Source organism: Mus caroli, chromosome 8 (assembly GCF_900094665.2).
Source record: "Mus caroli chromosome 8, CAROLI_EIJ_v1.1, whole genome shotgun sequence".
In the NCBI taxonomy this organism is placed as follows: Eukaryota; Metazoa; Chordata; class Mammalia; order Rodentia; family Muridae; genus Mus; species Mus caroli.
This window is the reverse complement of record NC_034577.1, coordinates 87,209,183-87,222,748: the sequence shown is the minus strand read 5'-3', so window position 1 is coordinate 87,222,748 and position 13,566 is coordinate 87,209,183. Positions and strand designations below refer to the sequence as shown.

The 13,566-nt window shown below is 41.2% G+C and overlaps 1 protein-coding gene across 1 annotated transcript in view; it reads left to right on the top strand.

The window, feature by feature from the left end:
* Window positions 1–13,566, top strand: part of Cnot1 (CCR4-NOT transcription complex subunit 1) — an 88,454-nt gene that overhangs the window by 65,780 nt on the left and 9,108 nt on the right. Inside the window, 10 exon segments of the mRNA XM_021171112.2 lie at window positions 565–705; window positions 800–904; window positions 2,128–2,247; window positions 5,815–6,006; window positions 6,439–6,581; window positions 7,789–7,897; window positions 7,990–8,159; window positions 8,812–9,043; window positions 11,460–11,708; window positions 13,111–13,274. Coding sequence (XP_021026771.1) covers window positions 565–705; window positions 800–904; window positions 2,128–2,247; window positions 5,815–6,006; window positions 6,439–6,581; window positions 7,789–7,897; window positions 7,990–8,159; window positions 8,812–9,043; window positions 11,460–11,708; window positions 13,111–13,274 — 1,625 coding nt within the window.

The following is a 13,566-nucleotide window of genomic DNA, read 5'->3' as shown; positions in this document are numbered from 1 at the left end:
GAGAGAGAGAGAGAGAGAGAGCACGAGCGAGTTAGGGCAAACTCCTAGCACTGAAGGACACTTCCAGCCTCTTGTGTCTTTTAGATTCTAAGTTGTGTTAAGGCAAAGTGTTGCATTTGCTTCTTTATGTAGTTTTGTGCTCAGTGTTATTTGTCAGATACTCATCAGTACCTGAGCATATTCTTAGAGAAGCAAAGATTTTTTTTAGTTTGGAGCCAGTGTCTCAAACATAGATGAATTTAGATTACAGCAGTTGGACTAATAGTTTATAATATATAAGTTACTTCACTTTATCTCTTCAAGTAACTTTTCATTTTGAAGTTGTGGATATCAGATTTAAGAATTCTTGCTTCTTAACAGTTCACAAATTGTTCAGTATGTTCACCACAACCTGATGAAACGTCGAAAAGGATTGTCATCTTATATGTGAACGAATTAGGAATATTCGCAGGTTTCAGCTGGTACATAGGTAGTACCAGAATATGGAATGACCCATTGACCATACCGCATTTCCTGTTGTACATTTTAGAATTGCTCTTTTCTTTTGTCTTGTGTTCTCAATAGACTGCATCCCCACAGCAAAGGGAAATGATGGACCAGGCTGCTGCTCAGTTAGCTCAGGACAATTGTGAATTAGCTTGTTGTTTTATTCAGAAAACTGCAGTGGAGAAAGCAGGCCCTGAGATGGACAAGAGATTGGCAACTGTAAGTGTTTAGCATGTATCTGTAAGGTTGTGGTTTCTTTGAGTCTGAGGAAGTGTCTCATAACAAGAGCCTCAGTGACATTTTGTATTTGTAGGAATTTGAGCTGAGGAAGCATGCCCGGCAAGAAGGACGTAGGTACTGTGATCCTGTGGTCTTAACCTACCAAGCCGAGCGGATGCCGGAGCAGATCAGGCTGAAAGTGAGAACTGAGCCTCTTGCCTCCCTGCTTCCCCTTCTCTTTCTCTCTCACTGTTGCATGAACCCCTCCTAAGGACTGTGCATCTGCATGCTGCTGCTGAAGGAAGCATCTCTAGTAGCAGTTCACTTTCACATTTCCTGAGCAAGTATAAAAAGAGTTCATGTACTACTGAAGTTCTGTTTTCCCAACTTAAATTTGCCTTTTCATATTTTCTGGTATTTATCTTTTTATTGGTGGCTCCTTATTGATCCCAACAAGATGGTGAGGGTCTGATACTATTTACCCCAAGGGAGAGGAGACTTCCTCTTGAGGCAGTCTCCTCTTGAGACATTTCCTAGTGAGTGTTGTTGAGACAAGGCTTCCATGCAGACCAAACTGCCTCAAACTTATAATCATCTGGTCTCTACGTCCCAAGTGCCGGGGCAGGGATTGCAGATAGTGCTGTTATAGGGACTCCAGTAAGGAATGACTCTAAGTGACACTGACTCTAACAGGAAAATGAGAAAACCTCTTCTGTGATCTGTTGGCATGAATGCTGGCATATGTTGTATTAACTGTTCTATCAGAATTCTGTGCAAGCTTATCATTTGTAGAAAATAAGTTTTAGCTGGGCATTGTAGCAGGGGGTCTTGTGAGGGTGGGGAGAAGCAAGGATCTCTTGAGTTTGAGACCAGCCTGATCTAGTGAGTTCTATTACCAGAGAGAGAGAGAGAGAGAGAGAGAGACTCCATCTCAACTCTTCCACCTCAAAATAAAATAATACGTTTCTTTTCTTTTTTTTTAATTTTTAATATTTTTTATTACGTATTTTCCTCAATTACGTTTCCAATGCTATCCCAAAAGTCCCCCATTACCCCCCCCTCCACTTCCCTACCCACCCATTCCCATTCTTTTGGCCCTGGCATTCCCCTGTATTGGGGCATATAAAGTTTGCAAGTCCAATGGGCCTCTCTTTCCAGTGATGNCNNACNAGGCCATCTTTNGATANATATGCAGCTAGAGACAAGAGCTCCNGGGTACTGGTTAGTTCATCATGTTGTTCCCCCTATAGGGTTGCAGATCCCTTTAGCTCCTTGGGTACTTTCTCTAGCTTCTCCATTGGGAGCCCTGTGATCCATCCAATAGCTGACTGTGAGCATCCACTTCTGTGTTTGCTAGGCCCCAAATACGTTTCTTTTGATTGTGAAGTGAATTCTACCCAAAAAAGGCTTTCTTCTTTTAAGGTTGGTGGTGTGGACCCAAAGCAGCTAGCCGTCTATGAAGAGTTTGCACGAAATGTGCCTGGCTTCTTACCTACAAATGACTTAAGTCAGCCTACAGGGTTTTTAGCTCAGCCCATGAAGGTAAATACCTCATTTGATTAATTTGTTTGTGTTGTGGAATACAAATTAATAATGCATTGCTTTCTGCTGGGGAGCTTGTTACTGGGTAGGGGAATGGAAGCCATTGGGTTACAACGTATCTTTATTAGATCAGCATGACAGGCAGTGTAGTGAGTCCTGGCATTAGCTTGACTACTGTTTAGTTCAAGGAAACTTAACTCTTGATTTCCCTTTCCTTTTTTTAATATTTGTTTCTTTACTTTATACTTAAATTTAATGAAAGGGAGTTCCTAAGATTGTGCAGCACATTTAATTGAAGTTGACACTACAAGGAAAACATTTTCCCATAAACCACTTGAGTTGTAGAGCTGCTGTCGGCTTTGTTTCTGTTGATTTACTTTTAGAAAGAAAATGACATAAAGCGCCTTTATTGAGTTTGTATTCTTTTCTGAAGGCTCTCGTCTCTTCTAAAAATAATTTTAAGGTTTAGTTTTTATTAATTTCATCTCTATTATTTTCTCACTTACCCATCTCCAGTTCCTCTGGAGTCCCAGGAAAGAGAAAAAGATTACTATAAATTGTCCTCTGACTTCCACATATGCATCCATACTCTGCTGAATTTAATGAGGGCAGCCTGCATCGGCATGGGTATAGGTGGGATTTTTACTGGATCCTAGCAGCTTAACATAAGCTACACCCCAAAAAACAGTTATTCCTTCTCCACAGAGCCTCAAGTGCCTCTCTCTCATTTCTGGTGGAATGTTGATGGTCCAGCTCGTGCTGTGAGCAGAGCCTGTATCACACACAAGCACGTTCTCCCTGCCACCTGCCTCTTACATTACATTATTTGTACCCTTGTTTAAATATTCCCTGAGCCTTAGAGGAAGGAAGCATTCAGGGCAAGGTCGCAGTTACACATCCTCAGCCCCGTGACCGTCTTCACCGTTAACATTGGAGAACAAGCTTCTGCAACGTAGGTGAGAGGAGTATAGAGTATAAAGATGCCTATTTAGAAGACAGTTTGACAACATGTCCACTTAGCGAAACAAAAGTAGTCATTTCTTTCCCACCAGAGTCTTCCCATCCATGGGCTTTTAGCTGGTTTTATAGTATGAGGCTTGAATTCTCTCCTTGGAGTGGGACTCATTTCAGCCAGAAGGTGGCAGATTATCCCCATATTGATGCCACTATTGCACCGGTAGGCATATCTTACTTGACTTATAGCTTACATGGCTCATAGCTGAGGAGGGCCATAGAGAACTCCCTAGCAGCCTACAGATTAATTTCTTTTGCTAAGAAAGCTACCTAGCAGAGAAGAAGCTTGTTTTAGTTCAGTTCTAGCTTGTTTGGTTTTGGTTTTTTCTCCCATTTTCTGTCCTACAAGCAACGTGCATTGTGTTTTTGCATCTTTTTTGCTTGGCAGCTGTGAGTAATTGCGGTAGCCTCTCTTTTTTTTTTTTTTTTTTTTTTTTTTTAGGGGCTCTAAGTCTTCCCTGAAAAACAACCTGTAGGGGTATCGAGTGGGAATTTTGGTAACTAGGGTATCATTTACTAATGTTTAACACTGCCCATTCATTCAGTCTTAGGTTTTCTCTTCCCATCACCTTCTCTCAATGTGTATACACAAATAAGTTTTGTTTGCTTGTTTTTGTTTGTGTGTGTGTTGGTTTTTTGTTTTTTTTTTTTTGTATTTGAGATTGGGTTTCATAGCGCCCAGAATCATTTTGCCTCTGTAGCCAAGGGTGACTTTGCCCTTCTAATCTTCTGCCCCCACCTCCTTAGCGTTAGAATTACAGATATACACCACTGCACTTGGTTTATGAGTCCTGAAGACTGAGCCTTGTGTGTGCGAAATAAGCACTCGCTCGACCCACCAAACTACAGCCTCAACTTTTTTTGTTTTTTAATTATTAGTTTACAAAGTGGTGGCACCCCACCCCCAACACAGGGTAGCATGTATCACTGACTGCCCTGGAACTCTCAGTTCTGCCTCCCCATGCTGGAGTTAAAAGCATGTGCCACAGTGCCCAGCCAGAGAAGAGAGTTTGAAGGTCTTTGGATTCTAGCTAAGCACTGGCTCACCAGAAGGTTTTGGAGTGACAGGTTCAGTTACATTGCTGTTGCCTTGATCTAGAATTTACCATTTCTTTTTATGCACACACAAACACCCCTCCCTTATACTTCAGGCATGTACAGTAATGCTCAAGTGGCTTATAGTGGATTCTTCCTTATGACCATAGTGTGCAAATGTTTTATGTTTTTTTAAAGATTTGTTTATGTATATAAGTACACTGTAGCTGTACAGATGGTTGCGAGCCACCATGTTGTTTCTGGAATTTGAACTCAGGACCTTCAGAAGAGCAGTCGGTTCTTTTAACCGCTGAGCCATCTCTCCAGCCTGTGTTGTGCAAATGTCAAAATCAAGAAATTAAACACGAGTGTCTTCATCTAATTCTTTAAACTTCAAGTTGTTGCTTCTTCAAGTTGTTGGAGTAACGCACTTTTAGAATCAAACATTTCATGCAGTGGTTCTTTCGAATAACCCCCTGAATTCCCTCATTTGTTGTTCTGGGATTCACCCAGGACCTTGGGTATGGTAACTGAACCCTCTGCTGCTGAGCTACACTCAGATTTTTATAGAGCTTCCGCTACCCCAGGGTATGGATATGATTTTGTGTATGCATTCATGAAGTGTGTACGTGTGCATGTGTGGTAGACAAAAGACTGTGTTGTCCTCACTTTTCACCTTTTTTTGAAACCCAGTCTCTTCATTTTTCACTCCTATGTGCCCCAGGCTAGCTGTCCTGTGCGCTTCCCTGAGTACTCCTTCATACATTTTCCGACTTACTGTTAGAACAATAGGATTACAGGCACATGCCATCACACCCATCCTTACTGTCTTCTAGAGATGTGAACTCAGGTCTTCATGGTTGCAGGGTAAGCTCTTGACCCACTGAGCTATCTTTCCAGGCCAGTAGCAGGTTTTTGATAGGAAAAGCACATGGCCATGTGTGGCAGCGTATGCCTTAATCCAGTCAGTACTCAGAAGGCCGAAGCAGGCAGATCTCTTGAGTTAGTTACCCGCCAGTCTGGACTACAAAGCCGGATCCAGGACAGCCAGGGTTACACAGAGAAAGAAACCCTGTTTCAGAGGAAGAGAGGAGGGGAAGCACAGAAGTGATGTGTTTTTATTTTCCAGTTGCGGTTTAAAATTTGGTGGAAGTATTGTATTTGAAACTTGACACACGTTAAGTTGCAGAAGGCTTTCTGGATGGTACACATGCAGTACGCAGTCTTTTTCATTCTTTCTTGTTCATATTATGCTCTCTGATCACTTAGTTGTGTTGGTGATAGCACACACACAGACATTTTAAACATGTCTGTCCTGGCTGTGTATTACCCCCACATAATAATCCTAAGACTGAAGAGCTCAAGAGCCAGGTGTAGAAGAGGGCTTGCATATGTGAACAAAAAAAAATAAGCTAAAGCAATATGCCAAGGACTTTCTTCTATTTTATCGGTGCATTGTGTCCGTGAACAACCTTAAAAATGTTTGCTTATCTCTGGCTATTTCTTTTTCTAAAACAGCAAGCTTGGGCAACTGATGATGTAGCGCAGATTTATGATAAGTGTATTACAGAACTGGAGCAGCACCTACACGCCATTCCACCAACTTTGGCCATGAATCCTCAAGCCCAGGCTCTCCGAAGTCTTTTAGAGGTTGTAGTGTTGTCTCGGAATTCTCGGGATGCGATAGCTGCTCTTGGATTACTACAGAAGGTTGGTTCTTAAGCTATTGCTTGTAGAAGGAACTTGGTTTATAGACTTCAGACCGTAACTGAATCTATATATTTAGAATTGAGTTTTAAAAATTGATACAAACCAAAAAAAAAAAAAAAAATTAGTGCAAACCAAGTATTGTTGATTCCCATCCCTACCCCTTCCATAGAATGTACTTACAGCAGTTAGAAGTAGTAAGGACATCTTTTCCATATGGTAATATTTTCTTGGCACTATGGGGAATGGAAAAACTATAAGAAGACTTTAAGATGACAAATACTAAAGAATAAGCTTAAACTAGATAGAAGTTGAGAGTGGAGATTAGAATTTTGAAGCTTCAGAAATTATGTAGTCCTTTGTGTTTGATTTCCAGCTCTAACGGTTGGGTTGAGTGTTGTATTTTACATGCTTGTGGATCCTTTATGTCCATAGGCTGTAGAAGGCTTATTAGATGCCACAAGTGGTGCTGATGCTGACTTGCTGCTGCGATACAGGGAATGCCACCTGTTGGTACTGAAAGCTCTGCAGGATGGCAGGGCATATGGATCTCCATGGTGCAACAAACAGATCACAAGGTAGGTGACACTAGAAAACTCGTCATAATTATTTCATGTTTCTGAAGTTTATGTTCATAAATGTTATGCATGTGTGGTTTTCATTGCATGTGTGTATTTGTACTATGTGTGTGTACCTGGTGCCTGGAGAGGAGAGGAGAGGAGAGGAGAGGACATGTGAGCCCCTGAAGCTGGAGTTAGGACAATCGTGAACTACCTTGTGACTTGGGTGCTGTAAAGTGAGTCTGGGTCTTTTGCAAAAACAGAAAGTGTACTTTAAGCCATTGAGCCATCTCTTCAGCCCCATGGACTAGATTTTGTCATACTTTATTTTTCTAAATGTTTTTCTTTTGCCTACAAGATAAATGGGGCTTTGAAATCCCTGATTCTAAGGGGTAAGAATTGTTGAGTAGTTCTGACACATGGCTTTGAGAAGTAAACTTTAGGTCATTTGTTTTCATGATCCCACATTCATAGTAGCATTCATGGTAAACATTTTAGTGTCTTGAATGAAATCCCTCCTATTTCCAAAATCTGAATGCAAAGTTCAGACATTTTTAACATTAGGCCATCTCTTCTGGCTAGGATTGTATTGGTATCATGTGGACCTCATGGCTCTAAGCCTAGGTGGTATTTGAATATCCCTAACCTGCCTTTTTTTTTTTTTTTTCAAACAATACTATTTTGTTTTTGTTTTGTTTGCAGTTGTCTTTTTTATTATTGTTTTTACTTGTGTGTGTACTCCAACTCACGTTATCGACTTTCTTAAAATTTTATTTATTTATTTATTTATTTATTTATTTATTTATTTATTGTATATGTGTATGAAGAGGGCATCGGATCCCATTACACATGGTTGTGAGCTACCATGTGGTTGCTGGGATTTGAAATCAGAACCTTTAGAAGAACATTCAGTGCTCTTAACCGCTGAGCCATCTCTCCAGCTCCTGCAGTTGTCTTTTTAAGACATCTTTGTATAGAACACATAGCTAATATGGTTAATACCGGTTAAAGTGCTGTTTTTTTGGGGGGGCCTCAAAAGATGGCTCAGCCGTTAAGGGCACTGACTGCTCTTGCAGAGGACCCGGATTCAAATCCCAGTATTCACATGGCAGCTCACAACTGTCTGTAACTCCCAAGATCTGACACTCTCACATAGACATACATATATACAGACAAAACACCAATGCAAATAAAAAGAGAGATTAAGAAAAATGCCCTTTTTTAGGTGCCTAATTGAATGTCGAGATGAATATAAATATAATGTGGAGGCTGTGGAATTGTTAATTCGAAATCATTTGGTTAACATGCAGCAGTATGATCTTCATCTTGCTCAGGTATGGAAGAAATTTAACTTGATTGAATTAGAGGATTCAGGAAGTGCTTTTGTTTTTTAATTGTTACTCTCTTGAATTTGCTGTGTTGCCAGTCGATGGAGAATGGCTTGAACTACATGGCCGTGGCGTTTGCTATGCAACTGGTAAAAATTCTGCTGGTGGATGAAAGGAGTGTTGCCCATATTACTGAGGCAGATCTGTTCCATACCATTGAAACCCTCATGAGAATTAATGCTCATTCCAGAGGCAATGCTCCAGAAGGGTAAGAATGAAGTGCTCTGCTCTCCTGTACACTCAGCAGTCTCTTAAGAGCTTCAGAAATTACATACACACTAGCATAATGAGTGACTTTGTGACTTTCTCAGCCTAAAACAGTTTTAGGTTGAGCCAGTATTGTCCTTAAAGTATGAACTCGTAATCCACTGCTGCCTTCCTGACTCAGGAGAGCTGCACATACAGTGACTGCTGAGTGGCAGCAGAAGTCGCCGTGAACACTGGCTCTGTTAGACTGGGATAAACCTCAGGGAGTGAAGTGCTTTCAGGATCCTTGGGAAGCCCAAGTCCTCAGCTGCCAGTGTACTGATACAAACTTGTAATGCCAGTGCTAAGTTAGGCACAGGTGGCATAGCCTAATCAGCAAGTCCTAGGTCCTGGTGAGAGACTTCCTCAGAAAACCAAGTGGATGAATCCTGCTGAAATAATATCCAAGGTTGTCCTCTGGCTTTCATGTGTGCACAAGGAATGCACACAGCACAAAACAAAACTTGGTGTAGTTGTGAATATTAGTAATCTCAGCACTGGGGAGGCAGAGACAAACTCATTGACCAGACAGCCTGTCCTGCCTGAATTTCTCAAGTTTTGAAAAGTAAACAACTGTGGGTTAACTGATTTTCACTCTGGATTTATCATACTAGGTTGCCCCAGCTGATGGAAGTGGTGAGATCCAACTATGAAGCAATGATTGATCGTGCTCATGGAGGCCCTAACTTTATGATGCATTCTGGGATCTCTCAAGCCTCAGAATATGATGACCCTCCAGGCCTGAGGGAGAAGGCAGAGTATCTTCTGAGGGAATGGGTGAATCTCTACCATTCAGCAGCAGCTGGCCGCGACAGTACCAAAGCATTCTCTGCGTTTGTTGGACAGGTAGAGCTTTTGGAAAGAAAGGTGCTTTTTATTCAACATAAGTAGGGTGTGATTACTCCACTATTAAAGTTTAGTTTTGTATGCCTGTGGTCAGAATTACCTCCATACTCATGCAAACCAAAAATACCACCACCATGCTTTGTTAAACTAATCTGGCCTACTTTATTCCTCACTGTTGATCACAGCTACTGTTGATTCAACATTCCTACTCCTTCAGTCCTACTCAGCCTATTCCAGTTGTCCTGGCTACAAGCTGTAGTGGGTCAGAAAATGATAATGAAGCTGCAACATACAAGTTTACTAAAATCGTCACTAGTGATAGAGTATAAGCTAATACATTACAATGTTGGGATATCACATTTTAACAACACTACCATACAATAAATCCATATTTAGTGGTAGATTATTTTTTTTTCTCATATATATGAATCTGACACAAATGGCAATTTAAATGTCTCAGAAATTGAGCTGCTTTTTAAAAATCAGGCTTACCAAAGTGTCTTAGTCATGTTTGTATTGCTTTGAAAGACACCATGACCAAGGCAACTCTTATAAAAGAAAGCATTTCATTTAGGCCTTGTTTTCAGCTTTCAGAGCATAGTGACATGCGTGGCATTGGAGCTGTAGCTGAGAGTGACATCCTGACTCACAAGCACAGACAGACAGACAGACAGGGGCAACAGAGACAGACTGGACCTGGCATATGCTTTTTGAAAACTCAAGAGTTCACCTCCAATGGCACACTTTCTACAAGGTCACACCTTCTAAATTTTCTCAAATAGTACCACTCTCCAATGCCTAAGCATTCAAATATATGAGTCTATGGGAAGCATTTTTATTCAAACCACCACACGGAGAATAAATAGTTGTAGTGGACCTGGGATGACTCACCGCAGAGAGCACATTCTTTGTGCTGTGTTTGCTGAGGACTTGAGTTTGGTTCCCAGGACCCACATTGGGCAGCTCACTGACTCAAGCTTCAGGGATATCCTGCACCTCTGGTCTTGGCAGATGCCTGACCTCATGTGCATATATGTGCACCACTGAACACAATTACACACTAACAAGCATGCATGAGCATTCACATAATCATAATTAAAAGCAACCCTTTTAAAAATAAACAGTTACAGACAGAATAAACTGGAAAAAATAATCACAGTCCATTTGTTTCTTATCATCATTGGCTGTTTTCAGTGACGTGAGGACGAAAGGGAAATTTAAGAGTACAGTCTCGAACTGGCCTTAACTCCTTTAGAGTGCTTTACAGTACTTTCAGTAAGCTAGAAAGCTTGACTGTTGTATTTTTTCATTTGCTCAAATTGACGCCAAAAGATGGTTATTTTTCCAAAGAATGATTGATCTATTTTTAAATGCTTTACATTTGTGGATTTGTTAAGAATTTGATTTACTTTTCAACATAAGTGACAACTAGTAAACTATGCTACATAAATTTCTCTGCTAAAAGAACCCAGGAAATCATACCATAAGTCAGGCTGAGAGGCCATCCTCCGTGTTTGTAGTCTGACTTGTCATTCCATTGATGGAATGCAGACGCGTGGCTCGGCGGCATTGCCTGTGTGAGTATGGATGTGGTACCTGCCTGGCTCCTCTTCGTTTGCTTTACTCACTTCTCTTGGGGAGATGGTGCACTATACTTTACTGCTCCTTTTGGTGATTGGACTTTTTATGTGTAGTGCTTTGTCATAGCACATATTCCTCTCAAGCTTTCCCGTGTCAAATGTGGAATAAGATCCTTTTGCTGGCCTTGTGCCTTGGTTTGGGAACATTGTGTAATTCAAACCTTTAGCTGTTTTATTATCAAGATAATTGTTTAAAAATTTCCAAGATGACTTTATGTCCCCCCCCCCCCCCTTGGTTCCTAAGTAAGCGCTGACCCCTTCTTCTGCTGCTTTACCGGTTAGTGTTACTTCCCTGTTGCTGTCTTTTTGAGACAGTGTTGCTATGTACCATTTCCTGACCTTGAGCTAGTCTTTTCTACTAATTGTAACAGTATAAAAGATCATTATGTTTAAGTGACATAATCCTGGGTATTTATTAAATTAATGATTTTTCTGCAGATGAAGTTTTAAAAACGCTGCCACTGGTTAAATAAGAGGAAGGCGTCTATGAAGAGAAACTCTTAAAAGTGACCTTTATTAATATCATCTCCCAAACTGTAGATGCCCTTCTATTTAATGTTAATATCTTTTTGTCAGCTTCAGTCTTCTCCATGAATTAAAACTGAGAGGAACTCTGCCATGTCTCCTTCATGACAGGGACGTCATTTTCCTAATGGCATCCTTTCAGAGTAAGAAGTTAAATGAGTATAAACTAGAGTTTTGCCATTTGAAAGCTAACTGTGTAAAGTTGATTTTGAGGATGGTCTTACCATGTTGATTGATTGTTCCCACTGTAGATGCACCAACAAGGAATACTTAAAACTGATGACCTCATAACAAGGTTTTTTCGTCTTTGCACTGAAATGTGTGTTGAAATCAGTTACCGTGCTCAGGCGGAGCAGCAGCACAATCCTGCGGCTAACCCTACCATGATCCGGGCCAAGTGCTACCACAACCTGGATGCCTTTGTCCGCCTCATTGCACTGTTAGTGAAGCACTCTGGGGAGGCCACCAACACTGTCACAAAGATCAACCTGCTCAATAAGGTCTGGAATCCTTTCTTGTGTTCTCTGATCCATTGTAGTCTCTCTCTCTCTCTCTCTCTCTCTCTCTCTCTCTCTCTCTCTCTCTCTCTCTCTCTCTCTCGTTCTCTGATCCATTGTAGTATCTCTCTCTTGTGTTCTCTGATCCATTGTAGTGTCTCTCTCTTGTGTTCTCTGATCCATTGTAGTGTCTGTCTCTCTGTCTCTCTCTCTCTCTCTCTCTCTCNCACACACACACACACACACACACACACACACACACCCCATTGTTTTGAGACAAGGTCTCACTGTAGCCCTGGCTGGCCTGGAACCCAATTTGTGGACAAGGCTATCTTCAGAATCCACCTTCCCCTGCCTGTGAGGTGCCATGATTGAAGGGCACCCCCCCCCCCACACACACACACACCCAACCCCCAAATCTTTTTCATCTGGAAATGAAATAGAAGAGATAGTATCCATATGTTGTGTAGCAGAATTTAGAAGAGGGAGATGCAGTTGGTGTTTTGATGATGATCCAAACAAGAGATTGTGGTAGCTGGTGCACTCCTGCCTCCACTCGTGTCTGCATGGGTCACTAGGAATGGCATTTAATTCATTATTGACCTGATTTAGACAGTGTGAATCATGAAAATTTGAATATCAAACTAGTGCAAGACTGTAAACCCTGAGTGTAGTTTTTTCTGTGGAGAAATACAAGTGGGTCATTACTATCCCCACACTGATCGTTGATAACCCACACTTCCTGCCAAGCAAAGTGGGAATTGTTGCCCCATTAGGTCACATTAGACAGTCTAGCTTTGTTGGAGTTCAACATGATGAAATATGGAGAGACGTCCAGGTTTCTATACCTTTAGAAAAACCAGTGGCCTTTATTGAGAATATAGAAGTTTGGTCCAGTAAACAAATTTAAAAAACAAACAAGACAGAAAATAACTCTGAGTCAATCTAATTTCCCTTTTGCTGGCTGCCAGCATAGAAATTACTTGACTACATCTAAAGGCTTTCTTAGGTGACCAGGTACTGCTTTTCTAGCTTTGCTATGGACCAGCTATGTCAGTCTCTCTATGCTGGAGCATGTATCCTTTCCTTTATTGTTTGTAGTGCTTACAGAGTTCAGGGTAAGTAAGCCACTGCTGGTAGTGCAGGCCTGACTGAGTGAGGAGGTAGGAACATCACCATGGAACTTGTAAGTTCAAAGCCAGTTTTTGGACAGCTTAGTGAGACTTTGTGCAAACTTTTGGGTTTTTTGTTTGTTTTGTTTTGTTTTTTTAAAAGCCTGACTATAGTATTCAAGTGTTAAGTACTCAGCATTTGGGAGGGCCTAGGTTCAATCCAGGACACAGGTAAAAGTGACAAGTGGCTTATCTGTGTGGTTGATGGGATGTAATCTGTATGTTCTGTATAGGTTCTCGGTATAGTAGTGGGAGTTCTCCTACAGGATCATGATGTTCGGCAGAGTGAATTTCAGCAACTTCCGTACCATAGGATTTTTATCATGCTGCTGTTGGAGCTCAATGCACCTGAGCATGTGTTGGAAACCATTAATTTCCAGACTCTTACTGCTTTCTGGTGAGTGTTGTGTATAGTAGAGATTTCTATTTGTTGTTATTTAATACAGGGTCTCATAGCTCAGGTTTGATCTCAAAAGTTCCTGTATTGTTGAGGCTGGCCTTGAACTCCCAATTCAAGCGTCCAAGAGTTGGAATTGCAGGCACACACTCCAACACCCAACTTAATGGTTGATCTTTGTAGGTGTCAGAGGTTGTGCTGGGATCACAGGCAGTACTTTGCTGAAGTTTAAGGGTTGTTGGTTAAATGAGGTAAAAGTCAGGTAGAACTCTGATGTTCTGATGTGTTTCAT